Here is a 17,912-nt window from a genome sequence, read left to right as displayed (position 1 = left end):
CATGTTGTAAAATCTGGTTATGTTCAGTGGATTATTGACTGCTTTATATCTTTGATTGATGATGTTAGGATTACTTTATTAATTATTGTCACTGATAATAAATATTTGCTGGCTGCGCTCTTACAGTGTTTTGGTGAAACAATACTATTCTGTCTGAGGTTTTAATTAGCAATATAGTACAATATCAATGTGTCAACATAGGATCAATGAGACTTTACAACCGATGATATCAGTATGATGTGAAACAACCAAATCTTTGGGTCCCTTTGTTGGTAGCTCACCATTAACGACAAACTCACTCAAGTGAAACCAGTTTTTTTATTCAGACGGTGACGGTGAAAACAGCCGGCATAAATGACAACAGAATGACTCATTTTTCATTCAAGTTTCTTCTCAAACACAAAGCAGTCCTTTCTCTCACAACGTTGCCAGATAACGCTGTTTAACGCCCCGCCAGGTAACCTTATTTTAAACTGGAAGTGCTGTTAATATGGGCAATGTGGGCTTAAATGTGCGACCTGTAAGCGACATCAAACCCCGAAAGGATGTAGGAAGTTTTAAAAACTGTTCTGGGGTTATTAAGGTTGTTAAGGTTAGCGTAAAGACCGCTCGGACTTGGTTGCCACACTTCATGTAAAAAATAAGTAATTTTATTTTTAAAAATCAAATATTAGTTTTGTTGATATATGGTTATGTGAGGAAACGATGTTTATTCCATCGCTATACAAATCGTGCCACTGGATAAATTCTAGCTTTTGGCTGGACTACGCTTTTGGTCAGATCTGGCAACCCCTCACACCCAGTGTGTGTGAAGCCTGTCTTAACCACGCCCCTAACATTACTCGCACATCAACATGGCGGCGTGCAGGAAGATGGAGCGAAGCAGGAGAAATGTTTGTGGATTTATGATGGTTATCTTCATCCAGCTTTTAGCCAGCGGCTGTCTCTCTGCTCCAGCGACTACCACAGGTCTGGCAAACATATATAAACTATCCGAGACGACTTTTAACCAACCGACGAGACAATTAGATAGCGAGCTAGTATTTGACAGTTAATGTACATGTAGCTGGTTGGCTAGCGTGTCATGCTAATAACTACTGTGTCAGGTGAGATGGACGGTGACAGGCAACCAGTATGTCCACCTTGAAAACAAGATTCGTCAAACCTGACTAAATGTCAGAGGATCATAGTCCAGTTCTAATATGTGCACTACAAAAATACGTCATAAAAACGGCGACTCCGCCCTGTTTTGTAAATGTTCGTTGCAAGACTGTGTGAACGCCTTTCCTTAACGTGTAGATATTAATGTCAAGTCACAGATCATTTAAAAGATTTAGCTGTCAACAGAAATCCCGTGAATCGGTCGACATAAACCTGTATTACTGGCAATGTAAACCTGATTTCTGCACGTTCTTCTCATTTCCATGACCCTTCATACTCCCCAGCCCCGGGGCTGCCGAGCTGCCATGGTTAGTGCTAGACAGGGTTTCTTGGTCCAGATGTCCTGGTCGTATATTTGAGCTTAGTTAATTGCCCCCTGTCAGTGCAGAAGGTCCACTGCTCAATTAAGGAGATTCTTTAGGGGTGTCAAAGAAGCTCACTTACAAACAGCCACCCACCCATACAACTGTTATCAACGCAATAAAACTCTGGACTCTTCCTGAACTGTGTAGTTGAGGTAGTTTATGTACCCAGATCTGTTGAATTGTGGTCAGCGGTGTCAGTTCTCCATCTCTGCTCCCTGTCATTTTCTGTTGAAGGTGTGTATGTGTGCCATGTCATGTCACATCCTGGTTGGATACCCATTGAAGCACAGAGTTCCCGTGGGAAGAATTTCCCTGTTTGCTTTCCTCTTAATCGTATGACTATGCCATGCCACTGCTCTTTTTACCCAAATGTGGTAAACTAAGTGGCTTTACCCAATTTACTTAGCTCTGTCATCATTTAGATAAATAGTAATTCACAATACAACAAACATGAGGACTGTTAACTTGGAACCTAAATGTTGATGAATGGAGTGTTTTGTTTTTTTTTTTGGAATGATTCCAACATCCTTCTATGTGTGATAAGCAAATATGTATAGAATACTTCAATAAATAGAATATTTCAATGAATTCAAACTGTTTATATAAATTAATCAAGTCCTAAATCATCCTACTGAAGGCTAAATTTGTTTTTTGTGTGTTCTCCATTCTGGTCTACAGCAACAAATTAAACATGGAGGAAAAAATTGATGAAAGAGGATGACCTTGTCTAACCTGCCTTTCTTTGATCAAAGTAAAACTAGGCCAAGTTTAGAATGAAGGGTAATGCTTGGTTTTGATTTAAGCAAATATAGCCGTGCGTAGTCATACATTTTGAGACATTTGTCAAGCATTATCCTCCAGCTCAGTGTCAGAGTTGAATTTTCTGCATACTGCCTCATACAGCAAAGCCTGTGACTGTTACTGCTACAAAGATCTCCTGTTCAGTGATGATTATTCATGTTCCCTACTGCCAAGGGGTATGAATGTCCCTTTTCTTCTTGTGAGCAGGTCTTACCCTGTGCTTCAAGTCACCAGTCTTCTCCTCCCATACTAAGCAATGCCCCCTAATCCCACAGGAAGAAATGATGTTGACATTTGTTGGATAAATCACGTCATTGATTTAGGGAGGGCTGATGCATTAGAACACGTTAAACACTCATTTATTGGCACAATGAAGAACTGATTTAGCTGTGGCGATAAAAAGGCGTTACATTTCTTTAATAAAACTGAAAATATGACAGTCCTACTGCATTTGTTAAAAGATTAGTCACGTAACAAAAAATCCTTTGATCCTTAAAGTAGTTAATTTGAAAAAATTGTGTAGTGAGCTGACCAAAACCTTTCGACATGGTAAAGTTCATAGTAGCACATCATATTGCACACAAAGGCATCGAGTTCCCTCAAAGCACAATAGTTTCATTGTTGGCTTTACTCGGGCAAGCTGTAAGGGAAAGAATGTTTTCTTACATGAACAGGGTCCTGTTTAGTACAGACATCCACTCATAGGGTTAACAGCCTTGCCCAAAGGCATCATTAGAGGAGAGTCTGTGAGTAGCAGGGAAAGACCATTCCCTGGCTGTAGATGCAGTTGTGTTAGACCTAGATTAAGTATATAAATTGACTTGTGATGGGAATTCTCAGTATGTGACTTTAGATGAAAGTGAACTTACTCTCTGAAATAACTTGAAATGGTTATTGATATTCCCTTCTGAAAATACTTATTTTGTTGCCTGCAGTTATTTCAAGTTAATATGTTAGTGTGTTTTAGTTAATATTTCCTTTCCCTTTTTTTGCAAGTTAATGCTTGGCATTGTTTTATCTTGACTGACAGAGGTGACACAAGGAGAAATTGCGTCTCAAAGTCCAACCACTGCGAACAAACAAGGAACTGACACGATACAAAATGCAGAAAGTGCAACAGGTCCCAAGAACCCTTTAGCAGCTGCTGTCAATGACTCCATAACAGAGACAGAAATTTCTCAAGGCAACATCACAGTAGCTGTAGCAACAACAGCCACTGCAACAACAGGTGTTGCAACTAAGTCTACAGAGAATGGGGACATCAATAAAAAGCAGCAAGAGACTGTCAGCAATGGGGAAAGAACAGAAAATGGTAACCCAGTCAACGCTGAGACTGCAGATAAACCTCCTGTGTCTGAAATCCCTGAAGAAGCTGCTGCCACCTCTGCCGGAACCCATGAACTAGCCAAATCTGTAACAGAGAAGCCAGATACACCAGGTCCGGACTCTAAACCCACCAGCGAACAGGAAACTGAACTAGACCAGCTGCATACCACCGACAAAGGACCCTCACTTACCATTGATTTGGATGAGTACACAGGTGTGGTCAACAAAGATGATGTTGAAGATGATGATGACGAAGATGACGATGATGATAACGAAGGTATGTGGGAAGATAGCGAGGACATAGAGGACATAGAAGAAGTTAAAGACCAGACTGCGAACAGGCAGCAGCAGTCAGACAGGATGGATGTGAATCCTAACAGGGGAGCAGACAACTACAACACAGAGGATGAGGACTCCCACTTCTTCTTTCATCTGGTCATCCTGGCTTTCCTGGTGGCCATCGTTTACATCACGTATCACAACAAGAGGAAGGTGAGTTGGCATGGAAACAGTTGGTCCCCTCCTCAGGATGTGGAGGCCAATTATTAGTATGGAAGATGACAAAAAAAACAAAGAAATTATGAATGGTAAAAAATGGTATTGATAGAATGCATCATCATTGATCCATATAAAACATATAAATCACTGTTGTATTATGTTTGGGCTAAATATTCTCATAACTCGGGGCTTGACAGTAGTGTTTTGTTTTGTTTTGTTTTTTTAATGAGCGTGGGATGCAACAACTTTCAGTGCAACAAGATTGCAGAAATGTTTCTTATTTCCATTTTCTTCCAGCACACAGCTTGAGCTTTATAGACGTTAAGTATAAAACATAAGATTTGGAAGTGAAACCAAAGTTTTTCTGTTAAACTTGGATTGGCTATCTGAAAAGCGCATGAAACAATGCAGCAAAAACACACACAAGCCAAACATAGTGAGTTGAACAACCTTCACAACAGGTTTTCACCGAAACTCCTGGTGTATTTACTGAAGAATATGTAGTAACGGAATAACACACAGCGTAAGACAGTATTCAGGTTAAGAACGTGCAGGGTTTTTTTTCTGTCTGGAGACGAGAGCTTCTCTCGCGGAGCCGTAGTGGACGTGCATTATATCGCTTTTATATAGAACTGGGTTGACTGAGGTAAGGATTCCAATTATGTCTTCTTTCATCTTTTTTGCTGACCTGTCAGCCAAAAAATGATTTTACTTGATCAGCACTTGTACATCAGTCACATTAATTTGATGTCTATCTGCCTTTTGCTTCCTTCTCTTTTTTCCACCAGATCTTCCTCCTGGCTCAGAGTCGACGCTGGAAGGATGGTCTGTGTTCCCGCAACAATGTGGAGTATCACCGCCTGGACCAGAACGTTAATGAAGCCATGCCGTCCCTCAAGATGACCCGAAATTACATTTTTTGATATGTCTCTGTGACCTGGACAGAGCCTATTGGCCTTCCTTTCTGGCCACTTGTATTGTTGAGATGCTGTGCTTTGTCGTGGAGCTTGATTGATGCTTTCTTTTGCTTTATTGACTGGAAAAATCCTTCAAGAATTTTTTTTCTTGTCTACATAGAGATTTTTACTTTTCATCTGTTATTGTTATTTGTTGTATCCTATTCTAATTTCTAATGACCTTTTCTTAATTAATAACCTCTCTGAATTTAGTATTATTGGATCATTATGGATCTTAGGGGTTTGGATTTTTCAGCCTTATTGTCCCTCAGCAACTATTTTTGTTTTAACTTCTCACAAACTGCCTTAATATAATTTAATTAAAGGAAGAATTACGTGTTAATGTAACTTTTAGTTCATAATATAATTTTAAGAAAGGATTGATTTCCCAAATACTAATAATGGATATCTCTCTCATAAGAACTCCAAGATATGAATTGTCACACAAAGCATTTGTTTTTAAGCTTTTGTTGTGTCATTCATAATTTGGTATTCTAAAAGTTACACGTATGCAAAAAAGCAGTAATTTAGGAGAAGCAGATACATATATATGCATATGCAGTCATTCCAAAATCTGTTCCTCACTTACATTGAAATTGTTTATTCTGCAACTACTCTACAGTATGGGGAAATGTATCTCAATATTCATAAAGTTTCAATATTGCTCAATCTTTCAAAAGAAGAATCAATAGGATGACAATTTTGTTTTCATATTTATGTCATCACTGTTAATTCCTGTTGCACACTTACCTTTTGTTTTTACGTTTGTTTAAAAAAAAAAAAAAAAGGGGAGGAAAAAAGTCAAACGTAACGTGGTCAAATCAAGGAGCACCGTAAGCATTAATTCGTGAAGGTGTGTACTCTTCGTTTGAGGGGATTGTCCATGTGCTTAAGCCATTTAAAGGAAGACAGATGCTGTAAATCCTTCAGGTTAAAATACTAATATTATGTGGGAGAAGCTTTTATTGCCAGAATTTTCCCTCGTTCAGTTTATAACTAACTTGTCTTATACGGTACTCTTCTACTGCCCAGATTTTGCTATGCAGAAATCCTGGGACTGGCCCTCTTTGTTTTATGACTTCGGTGAAGTCTCTTTCAATCATTTTTGGTCGTCTTTGTGGCAAAAAGTGATGGCTGTGCTCCCTCCGGCTCACACAAAACGTAAAATTTTTGTGACACGCTGTTCAGCTATGAATTCTGTTGGAAGAAATTTAGCTGTGTGTGGTCTGCACCAAATAAAAAATAAACAGACACCAGCTGTGATATGTTGATGTTCTGAACCTTCAGTACAAAGTAGTTATCTCTACAATATCACACAACTACTCAGCGCTCATGGGTCCAGCCACACCCACCCTTGAACTCATTTTCATCTCAACTACACACCTGTAAAGTTACTGATTGCATTATATTGATGAAGTTAGTTGACAAAAAAAAAAAAAAAGAAAAATACCAAAAATCATCCTTCAAACCCACAAACCCACCTTTCTTTTTTTTTTTCTTTTGGATCACAGATATACTTTTCTCTCCATTGCAGCCACATGTTTTCTGCCTATTTCCATTTCATGCCTTTAGCCATTTCTGCCACATCAATCCACATATTTGTTACTAATTTCTCGTCGCCTTCTGCCAGTTGTTTCATCGGTCTTGTCTGAATAAGAGGTACAGAGTGGGTAGATGGATGCTGCTATTTGCACTGTGCCATTCAGTCATACTGGCCACAATATGAAATGTTGGCGGTGTCCTGTGTAGACATGATGGATCAACAACTGCTCTTGCAATCAACAGTAGAAATTGTACAATCTTTTTTTGTCAATAAAGCACAAATTGTGTAAGGACTCCGGCCTTTCTCTAGTTAATGTGTCCTTGTTAGTTCAGCTCAAGTGATCAATCTGCAATAGATTTTTTTATTTTTTTATTTTTTTTTGGTGTGTGTACGTGTGCCAGATCGAGGAAGCATTTATATCAGAGTCTTGTGATCCTTCTCTTTATGTTAAATGCTCAGATTAACTGTGTTGGTGTTGTTAACCAAACTGGACACTTTATGCTCCACGCTCCTTTTGAAATCCTTTGGTGGTTTTGGGATCAGGATTTGTATCAACCAGCCTAAACTGAGACATTGCGGTCAAAAGCCATTACATATTTGATTTTCAAATGCACCCTCATCTACATTTCACATCACTTTGGATCAGATGTAGTTCTTAAACCCAATACTTAATAATGACCTGAAATAAAAAGAAACTGCTGCAGCACAGCGCAAGTTGAACGAAACCCATCTGATCTTGAGTAATTGGTAATTGAGATGAATGGACATGCGAAGGCAGCAGTGTTAGAGCTGTTCAGAGGTAAAATGAGTGGCTGGACCACAGGGAGGCAGTGTGCACACACAAATAACAGGCTGAGTCAAACTGTCGGGAAGCAGACGCCAGGTTTTCTGTTGGGTCCTTGAACAAATTGAATGATGGTGGAGTTGTACCACATACTGTGAAAGAGACTAAACAGGAAGCATGCATCGAGTGCGTGCAACTGAATCCACATCCAATCGTGGCATGCACAAATAAAAAATGTAATTTTTGATTTGGCATTTCATTCCCTTTTCCACTCTGTGCGACACAAGCGACACATTAGCATAATAAAGGGAAATTTGGGCTGCAAAACCTCCAACAATTTCACACTTTTTATCTGCCGATGTGTGGCAGTAAACATATGTGCCATTCTTACCCAGAATCTCAGAAACATCAAAGGGAAACCAGCTGAGTCTGTGTCACTCTCCAATTCAGATTCTTTAATGCCATACAAAACCACTCAGATGAATTTTCAGGATGGTGAAAAGTATATCATGGCATGTCCGTGCTTTAAAATTCATAAACAGCAGAGACTGACAAGACAGATGGAAGCGAAGAGAAAAGAAAGGCGGACCAAATTGGACATGCATATCTTTGACTGTCTAGTTTTGATAAATGGCTGTCACAGTCTGTTCTTTGAGCAGAATTCTTCATAATGTGTTACGTTTGACAGAAGCCTTCCTAAATCAGTCGGCTGTTTAGCAACTGCTTAGCAACAGTGGTGTTACATACAAGCAAGAAAAGTTGATCACCTCTAAACTATGAACTGTTTTCATAATAAGTTTTCCTAATATACAGCAGAGATCAGATTTAGACAATTTTTCAAACTTACTCTGGAATTAAACAATTATAACTGAAAGAAAGCCACAAATATGGTTCAAGGGAATCAAAGGGAATATTTTCACAATATGAATCCTACTGAAAAGAAATATGTAACAATATAAAGCAGAAAACAGAACTTCCTTCTCATTCTTCACTCCCCATTACTTAAAAAATCCTTAATGATTTTGCCGCAATTCAAACAGTTCTTTAAAAAGTGAAAACAAATTAGACCAGAAATGGAGTTTTATGGTAGAATCTATGCCAGAAAAAGTCTCTCTAACCAGCTTAATTAGAATTGATATAAACTTGGATTTAGCAACGAGGCAATTGCCTCTGTTTCTGTTGGTTAAGAGATAAAGGTGTGAGGAAGGCGAGGAAGAGCTTCCATTTTTGAACTCTTACCTGCTAATTCATCTCGAGCCACACGACCTTAAAGCATCCGTCAGGCACCAAAAAAAAAAAAAAAGAAAAAAGAAAGAAGGCAAAACATGTGAGTGAAAGAGCAGGAAGTTGGCGGCTGTTGGCTGCATGTCATCAGCAGATAAGATAACCAGGCTTTGTTGATATTTGTACAAAGTTATGTTTAGCGAACCTATCTGAAAGACAGCAGCAAATGAAACCCACCAGCTGGAAAATCTCACAACTGTTTTTGATCACTGGAGGGTGAACAGCTTGACAATGGCTATTCAGAGCTTTTTGAAAAAGCGTTTTCCAACTTTCAAAAGATAAGAAATTTCTCAAGAGAACAACTGAAAAATGTCAAAAATGAAACTAACTTAAGAGCCCTATCAGCCTGATTTGTTATGTCATTTGATTACCAAACAGTTATCTCTCATAGAAACTACCCACTGCAAGCATCAGTACAAACAGAAAGGGCTAATTTGTTGGACTGAAATCCCCCCCCAAAAAAAGCCACTTGATTCTTCAAATTATTCTAATTAAATGAAAAAAATTCAGATTAATAAACGATTTCTCACATTATCGACTCTGCATCAGTGATCACGCTGAACCTCAGACATAAAATGCTCACTCCCACTGTTAAGGTGAGAAATATTCAGATTTATGATACGTCATTCGTGTTGACTGCTGTAAAACAAGACCATAACTCATCACAGATTGTATTTTGTGACTCTATGAGCATAAACACTCACACAGAGTGAAAAATTAAATATGTAATACTTTCCAGTGCATCTTTTCAAATTCATGTCTACACCAAAACCCCAGATATGCTTTAATTAATTATTCCAAAATGGCTCTGGAGTCTTGATTATGACAGCTGAAGAGGCAGGCGGATATAAAACCAAAGTGTTTTACTTCCTTAAAGTTTTTCTTCCCAGTAGTAGATCACTAAACTTCACCCATGATACGGGGGAAAAAAAAAAAAAAGCAACAACTGGCAAAGCAGTCTGAGCAGCCTAAAGCACAGCTAGCATTGTGAAGCTTTACGGGAATAATTTGCACAGCTGGAGTGAATCCTTGACCAATCCAGTCGCTTGTGTGAAACTATCCATCAAGGACAATTCTGACAGATATTGACTGACCGCCTGCCTGCTCTGTAATAATTTCTGTATTTTCAGCACTGGCTGGATTAGGATGGCCGGCGTTTATAAGTCCTTTCCAGCAGGTATCCGCTCATTTTCCACAAAAGACATCAATATATTGACACAGCACGAGACCTGGACGTATGGCGGATAGAACAGCTGGGTTAAGGCCAGAGCTTATCAAAGCACATGCTGTAGTGATCAGACCATGTGGTCGGGCGTACTAGTGACATCAAATGTCAGCGGTCAAGGGCAGCACACTTAGACTGATGTCAGCTGTTGAAAAAATGGGTTTCAGCAGCCTTGGATTTGAACGTTGCAGCATGGCAAACAGCGGTTAGCCCAGTCGCCTCACATCATCAAGGCTGGGGCTTTGTGCTGCACAAATCCTCGTCCACTGTCACACGTTTCGGCCAATTGGTGAGCCATAGTTGTTATTCTCTTTAGCTCTCAGCCTTCTGATGAACTTGTGACCCACCAAGGATGCACCCCACCGTCGCTGGTGAGAGTGGCTGCAGACCCCTCCCCCTCCCAGTGACCCCGATCGATAAGGATGATGCCCGGATAGATTTGAACAACACAGAGTCCCTGATGTATGACGATGCTTGAATCAGGGAGTTAAAACTGAGGTTTCATATTGGAAAGTGCAAATTGAGTCAGTTCAGCAAAAAGACATTGATTTAAAAAAAAAAGAAGTTTTTTTTTCCCATACTGAGTTTGATTTTACTTTCCTTTAATGGTGGATCAAGAAGAAAGTTTTAGAAAACACATCCACTGATCTAACTTAATGAGTCAACAGTGAGACTGTACACGGATACAAGGACACGCTGTGTGTGTGTGTGTTATTATTGAAGTTGTCCTACTCATACAGAATACTATTTAAAGGTTTGTACTTGACATAATATTGAATAATGTCACACTCAGCCCATTCTCACTCTCTTCCTGCCTCACCTCCTCCTGCACCTGGTCTCCCCAGCTGAAGCTCCTCTCCACTCATCAGCCAGCCAGTATTTTAACAGCCCAGATCCTCAAACATACTGCCGGGTTGTCGTCAGCTTTCCCGGGCTGCTCTCCTGGTATCGACTCTGCCTCTCCCTGACCACGTGTCCTGGTCTCTGCCCTGCTAACCTGACCTGTCTTCTGCCCCTGCCTGTGTGTCTCCTGGTTCTGGTCACTCTGGCTCTCCTGGGAGGAATTGCCTGGCGTCCAAGCCAGCCTGCCGTGTGGCTGAGTAGTGTTATCACTGTCTATCACTCCGGAGAAATTAGTTCGCATCCTGGCATGTATGCTAACTGATTGTTACTGTGAGGATTTGAATATAGGCTTCTTATGTCCATGCTCCTGCTGCTGTGCTGCCCCTGAGTCCTGTCCACACCCGTGACAAGTAAGGCTTCATTTAATGGAGCAAAGATGGTGATCCGACACAACTTGATTCACGAAGAAAGGAAACAGTGTTGTTGGATCAAAGCTCCAGCAGCACATGTCGTGATGAAAGACTGTTGGCTCTCAGCCCCACAGGTCTAAATTGTGCTTCATAATAAATTTGCACTCAATACCAGAACTGTTCCCAGAGTTTTTACTCTGCAGTATCCTGTGATATAGTAACCAGTCCAAAACTTAACATTTATCAAAAGGGTCGCTAAGAGTGGCAAAATAATGAATGTGTTTTTAAAATGTGCTATTTTATTGCTGTCTTTGGTGTAACACAATAGTTATTTAACCTGACCTGCTTACAAAATAATTTAGCAGTCCTTTATGAACTAGGTGTCTGGTTATATTTGCATTAAAAAAAATGACAAGCAAAGACTGCAACAGGGAGATTTGAAAGTTCTTGCTATATATTTGCAGTAACAAAGTAGGGTCGTTTTTTTTTTTTTTTGTTGTTGTTTTGTTTTGTTTTGTACTATGGTAAGCTTTCCACTAAACTACGAACCCCTTTCAGATGTCACAATGCTTGCAAAATGAGCATTGCGGTTCTTGGCAGCACAGAGAAAAAAGATTTTCAGAGTTTCTGTCTCTTGTATAACTCGGATCCATTCAAGCATCTAGACATTTGGTTGCATTTCAGGCTCCACTGTGAGCTAATGTTCATAGTCCCCCTCAGTGGAAGTACAAACAGAAGTAACTTTCTTCTTCATTACCTCTGTGAACCTGCGGAGTGCCTCGGTGGCTTCTTTTTCCTCACTTCTCTTATATTTAATTTCCTGTCTGTGAGTTTCATGGCCCAGAATTTCTCAAGAATGGCACCTTATATCCACAACCGGCTTTATGTTTGCTCCGTTCTGTTTTATCTCTGAGTTTTGTGTCACTGTGTTGACAAAGCTTAACTGCCCTTGTTCTTTATCTCCTGCTTGGCTGGCATTAAGAGTGGAACCTCTTGCTTTTTTTCGTGCTCCTCGCAAGAAAATACAGGGGCCGTCATCCTTATGGTTTGAGAGGAGAGAAGCCAACAAGATCTTAGAAAAGCCAAAAAGGTGGTGCACGGAGGTAGAAATGGAGAAGAGCTCTTTGGATCTGGGAGAAGTAGCTGCAGAAAACCATGTTGTGCTGCACCAACTGGACGCTATGATGCTCTGTTCCAATTGCACAGGATTAAATGTGAACAAGAAAATGGCCGCACGAGGCAGCTGGACGGAGCCTTTATCCATTTATTTTTTGATGACGACAAATGATAGGATGATGATGAAGGTTTGATTCCCCTGGGTCAAGAAAAAAAAACACCTTAAATATCACCGTCTTCTAAACAGATGTTTGACGTGCTCTCATCCCTTCCAGCAATAGTCTCAAATGTGCAATTTTACGCGTTATCTTGATATTTTCTGCACATTAGAGCCTTCATTATAGCAGCTATTTAAAGTCTTCTTCAAAGTTCTTGTCACACTCTACCTCTCATTGCTCTTCCTCCTTTTTTCCTTCCCTCTGTGCTCCATTTTATCAGCCCTTGTCATTTATTTTTTTTATCTGGATATTTTTTCTACTTGAGATAGTTAATCTATCCATCAAACCAGTATACAAAAACTTGCTTTTAAATCTTTGAACGTGTCTCCATTCCTTTTCAGATGCTTTGGAGTCAAGCATTTCTTTTTCATTTTACTTCTGTCTCTTTCTCCCTCCGCCTTTACTCTTCCTCGTGTTTTTTCTTCTTTCTTTTTTTTTTTTTTGCCACCGCGCTGCCCTCACCACCCTTCACATCGTACTTCTCGGCTTTGTGTGATACTCATATTGTTTCCCTCAATAATTCGCTGTTGCTACTTTGATCTTCCTCTCCCAGCCTTTGATAAGCAACCTGTCTGGTGGGTGTGAGTGTATGTATGTGTGTATTTTTAGGTTTGTTTCCTTTGCATTAATTGGCCATCCTGTATTTGGCCAGCTCTCCACAGCATTTCCAAACTTTGGAGAAAACATTCTCATCCTGTTATCTTCTGCCTGCGGGCTTTCATTAGACTGATTCAAGTTTTCTGACAACGATGGAATCAGTGGCTGAAATTGGACATGTTGTTCTCAGATAATTAGCAGAATTGTTGAATGGTACAGAACAATATGTGCACGTGAATGAACACCAATTTGTCTGTCAGAGCAAGATTTTAATTTGTTGATACTGTAAAGAAAGGCTAGTTATTTTTTTCTGATTAATTTACCGTATCTATTTTTTCACAATGTGAGCTGGAACAAAAGTAACAAAATAAAACATCCTATTAAGAGGCAAAAAAGAAGAAATGGAACAGTTAAAGCGACAAAGCCATGAGGGGAGCAGGATGAGGTGATCTTATCGAGCCACAACGTCCGTCAAGGGAGAAGTCAGAATAATGGGATAGTCCAAATGTTAGAATTGTTGTTTTACTTTTGTTACATTTCCAGATGAAACGCAGCAGATTTGTACTCCGTGCCATTTGGTTGACATCTTCAGTTCGACCCAGATACTGTGTGGACTGTAACACATTCGCTTCTGCTCTGCTTTCAGTGTGCAACTTTGACTCTGGTGGTCTTTGTATAATGAACTCGCCGTTCGGTATCACTGCCCTTCAAAGTAGCTGTGGCTAAACATTTTCTTAAAACCTTCTAAAACTGTACACATTATATTCCTTATATTCCTTCCTTCCTTTAAAATCTCACTATTATGCAGATGATGCCCCATCATATTTATCGGTGAAACGTTCACAATGTCTTCACTTTTCTTCATCTGCCTCCCCTCCTGTGTTATTACCCCAGAGTTCAACTGTAATAATAATAACAGCAGCTTTTTCCAAGAGCTCTCTGCCAGTTCTGATTGCTTCACCTCTATAACAGTCTCACCAGCATTTTCCTCTTGTTCTCTTACTCTCCTAGTGTTTTGCCTAATTCCTTGAATTTGTTTTCCTCGTCTGCTTGCCTACCTGTGTACCAGCCAAGTTTGCATCAAAGACCCAGCATCTGATTTGTGTGCACAAGTGCACAAGTGTGGTTCCCAAGCCACACGTTTCTTGGCTTGAATTCTGTTTGTGCCAACATTTTAGCGATAAACTTATTCCTTATGCATAAAATCTGAGTTTAAGTAGATAAAGTCTCAAGTGACCTGGTATTATCTGCTTTCACACTCAGACAAAACTGAAGTGACTATAATAAATGAGAATTTTCCCATGCATTTATTCTTTCTAGGCCAATTTCTTATCATCGGGCTGCCACAAACAGCTGAAGAATTTTTTCCTGCTAAGCTAGAATACTGTTGCACATATACAAGCAACCACTGCAGGAAAAGGTCATATTTCTTTCATTTTATCTTGTCTGCAATGCTTCCCTCTGTGTAAAATCAAGAAAGAAAGAAAGAAAGAAAAAAAAAAAAATCTAAATTCTCTTCCTCCCCTATAAAGGCCCTTCACAGTCAGGCACCTTCATATCTTAAAGCACTCATAGCACCCTTTACCCTCCTAGAACAGCGTGCTGTTTCATGTGGCAGGCAGGTGTGGCGAGGGGAATGTGGGCTAAAATTGTGGCCATGATTGATAACCCTTCTATGATGAGCTGTGGCAGATGGGCAGCACCTTCAGCCACAGACTCATTCCCACGAGCAGGACGGAGCAATTCAGGTTCTCTGTGTGCTCACAACCATTAGGCTGTGGAATGTTCTTCTAACCTTAAACTGCAGGCCAGATATAACCCTCAATAGCTGAAACCCCAGTGAAGGTATGAAAATCACAAAAATAAACTGAAATCGAGAGATATGTTGCTGTGCTTTCTGTGATTCGGGAAAATAAAGTGAACCTTCATAGACTTTCAAAGGTGTGAACAAACACAATGACTCACAGCTTCCTCGCTCTGTTCTTTTGCTTCCTGCTTTCTCTCTGACATCATTAATAAACTATCTGTCTTTCGCACGGACCATCCTGAGGTCTGCTTTTGAAGGTATCGAATTTAAACTATGAGGTGTTGCAGACGTCAGCCTTGGTGATTATGCACCAAACTTGAAAGTTGCATAAGGTTCAGAATGCAAAGAAAAAAAAAAGGACACAAAGTCGAAGCCAATTTGAATAAGAAAACTGCAGGAATTGTATCTAATGTTAAACCTCCTACTAAACAAACTGTATCTTCGATGAACGCCATTAAAACCAACATTCGTCACTGTAAATAGCAGTTTTTTGTTTCCCACAACTCCAACAAATTACAAGCGCAAACTATCCTTTCATCCAATCCATCTCTTATATCATTTCACTCCTCATTCAATTCTAAATGTGTAATTACCGCCACAATAAATAAATGTCATAAATTGTTTCTGTCTTTTGCCAACCCTCTGTGTTTAAGGCTTCTATTTTCTGTTTCTCTTTTATGTCTTGCATTTCCATTTGAGGCACTTTGTAACTTAATAAGTGTTCATAAGCCTATCGCATTTTATTGCATTATAAAAGAGACTAACTGCATAAAGGGGTTAACCACCACACACACACACACACACACACACACACAAAGGTACACACTTTCTTTGTACTGGGTGCTGAACCCTCACCTCACCCTTTTGCTTCACTTTGATGAGGACACAGTCGCTGCACAATAGAAAAGAGCAACAGAGGATAAAGCTTTTTTTTTCTGGAGTAGAAAAAAAGAAGGTGAACAGAGGCAAAGGGATGAGGAAGAGCTGTTTATATTCACTGTGCAAGCTTCACTTTTAAACACTGGTGGAAAAAACAAACAAACTGCAAGCCCAAAAACTCGAGCTGTATTTCTGAGTGTTAACAAAACCAAATTTGGAGTCCAGCTTCGTCTTTCTCAGGGGCGTTTCATCGAATGGTGTTGAAAGATAGTTTCACAATAAAGACACCCGCGTTTTAAGCTTTGGTGTGGATATAAAAGTGTTCCAAGAAAATTGGGTGAAAGTAACAAAATAATGTTTTCATCTGAGAATGGAAAAAAATTATCTCGGGTTATTTGTGAAAGTGGCTTCCTGTCACTTTTTTTTTAGCTGTTAAGCAGCATCAAGAAGAATCTGACAGATGCTCCAAAGCTCCCTGTTTATTTAAATATTTTATTTACTTTCAGCACTGTATTTGTGTGTGTGTGCATATACACACATTCATAGTAACCTGCACACACTGTATCTCTTATTGCCTTTTCACTCCTGAAGAGCTCTTAAATGAAATGCAGCAAGTCATTTGGCACAAGAGGAACAGGCCTATTAGATATAGCTCTCTGTCAGCTGGGGTGAGCATGTGATGCTTTATGGCTCTGCTAAAACCCAAACACTAAAACAACAGTCAGGCCCCACTCTGGTCAAGGAAACCATTTCATCACCTGATGGCAGCCATATAGCAGGGGAAATTACGAGAGAGGTGTTCGTGGTGGCTAGTAGCAAAGGAGGAAAGTGGTGGAGACAGGGGTAAGTAGGGGAGGAGGAGGTGGTATAATTTTGATAATGGAGGCGATGGCAATGCAGGGGCAGAGGGAGGGCTGAGTCTCTCTACTGTCGTGAAAGTGCAAAGGGAAATAGGTATTTTAATTCCAAAATGAGGTTGTCATTATTCAAGCTTGAGAGCAGCATTTGCTAAATGAGGGGTTTGTAGCTAAAGTTATTACCCTTAATTGCCCCTGAAATTACCCCCAGATTGTAACACAAGTAGAGATAATTGCACTTTTTTTCATGTAGTCAGCAGGGAATAATTTTATAGAAATTCTAACCAGTTTTTTTCTGTGTGTTGGGTTAGGGTTAGGGTTTGGTGACCTGTCCAGGGTGACCGCCCTCACCCAGTGTGAGCTGGGATTGGCTCCGGCACTCCCTGTGACCCGGAAACCGATAAGAGGTAGAAGATGACTGAATGATTGTTATTATATCAGTCTTGCTTATATATTGGTTAAGTTTGAATATTCAACATGTTCAAATTCAATGGTAGTTGAAAACTGAATATTAGTCAAAAACAGCTTTTTCTTTTTCCACCTCCTCTTGCTGGGTGGGTAGCTTATCACATCTTTTTTTGCTTGAAAAAATTCTTGTAACAACTATGACAGAGTTTGATGACTGCTGAGTTTGCGGGATTAAAAACAACGAAAACAAAGAGCTGGAAGATTCTTCAGTTCTTAGTGGGGCCACGGTCAAAGGCAGAGTTGGTTAGATGTTAATTCTGCCTCCCGAATATTTAATGTTACATGCAACAAGCTGATCGAGTGTTATTATTAGAATATTGATAAGCACAGCTTTAAATGCTCATTGTGAACTTTGTTTCAGCAATTACCTTTAATGTTGTGTTTAGTAGCTATTTTGCCCACTGTTTATGTTTCTGGCAAAGGTTTTTACACTTGCAATTGATTTTTCTTTTTTTCCCCATCTCACTTGAAAACAAGATATTTAATCTCCATGGAACTACCCAGTTTACGGACTCTGCATAAAAAGTATAAACATAGTAAGCAAGAATATTGACATAAACATAATGGAGGAACACCATTGGAAATGCCCCAGTGAGTCTCAGTGGCCTGCTGTTCACAGAGATCAGTTAAAAGCCTTGAGAACACAAGCACAATTTATCAAGTTTCGTACCTTCATCCCCAAAGGGAAACATTTAGTAAGAGTCTGGGATGTTTGAAGAGGCAAAGAGGAAGCACAGATAGATAAATCCATAATCACCCCAAGCAGCGATTAGC

At 39.8% G+C, this 17,912-nt stretch overlaps 1 protein-coding gene across 1 annotated transcript; it reads left to right on the top strand.

Moving 5' to 3' along the window:
• The first annotated feature begins 847 nt into the window (after positions 1–847).
• c14h5orf15 (chromosome 14 C5orf15 homolog) lies at positions 848–6,587 on the top strand. Its single transcript, XM_029520175.1, has 3 exons — positions 848–969; positions 3,358–4,145; positions 4,940–6,587. Exons 1-3 carry the CDS (start codon positions 855–857, stop codon positions 5,072–5,074), a joined length of 1,038 nt encoding a protein of 345 aa, XP_029376035.1. The 5' UTR covers positions 848–854; the 3' UTR covers positions 5,075–6,587.
• The last annotated feature ends 11,325 nt before the right edge of the window (positions 6,588–17,912 follow it).

This window comes from Echeneis naucrates, chromosome 14 (genome assembly GCF_900963305.1).
Source record: "Echeneis naucrates chromosome 14, fEcheNa1.1, whole genome shotgun sequence".
Classification (NCBI taxonomy): Eukaryota; Metazoa; Chordata; class Actinopteri; order Carangiformes; family Echeneidae; genus Echeneis; species Echeneis naucrates.
This window is presented reverse-complemented; position numbering and strand designations above follow the sequence as displayed.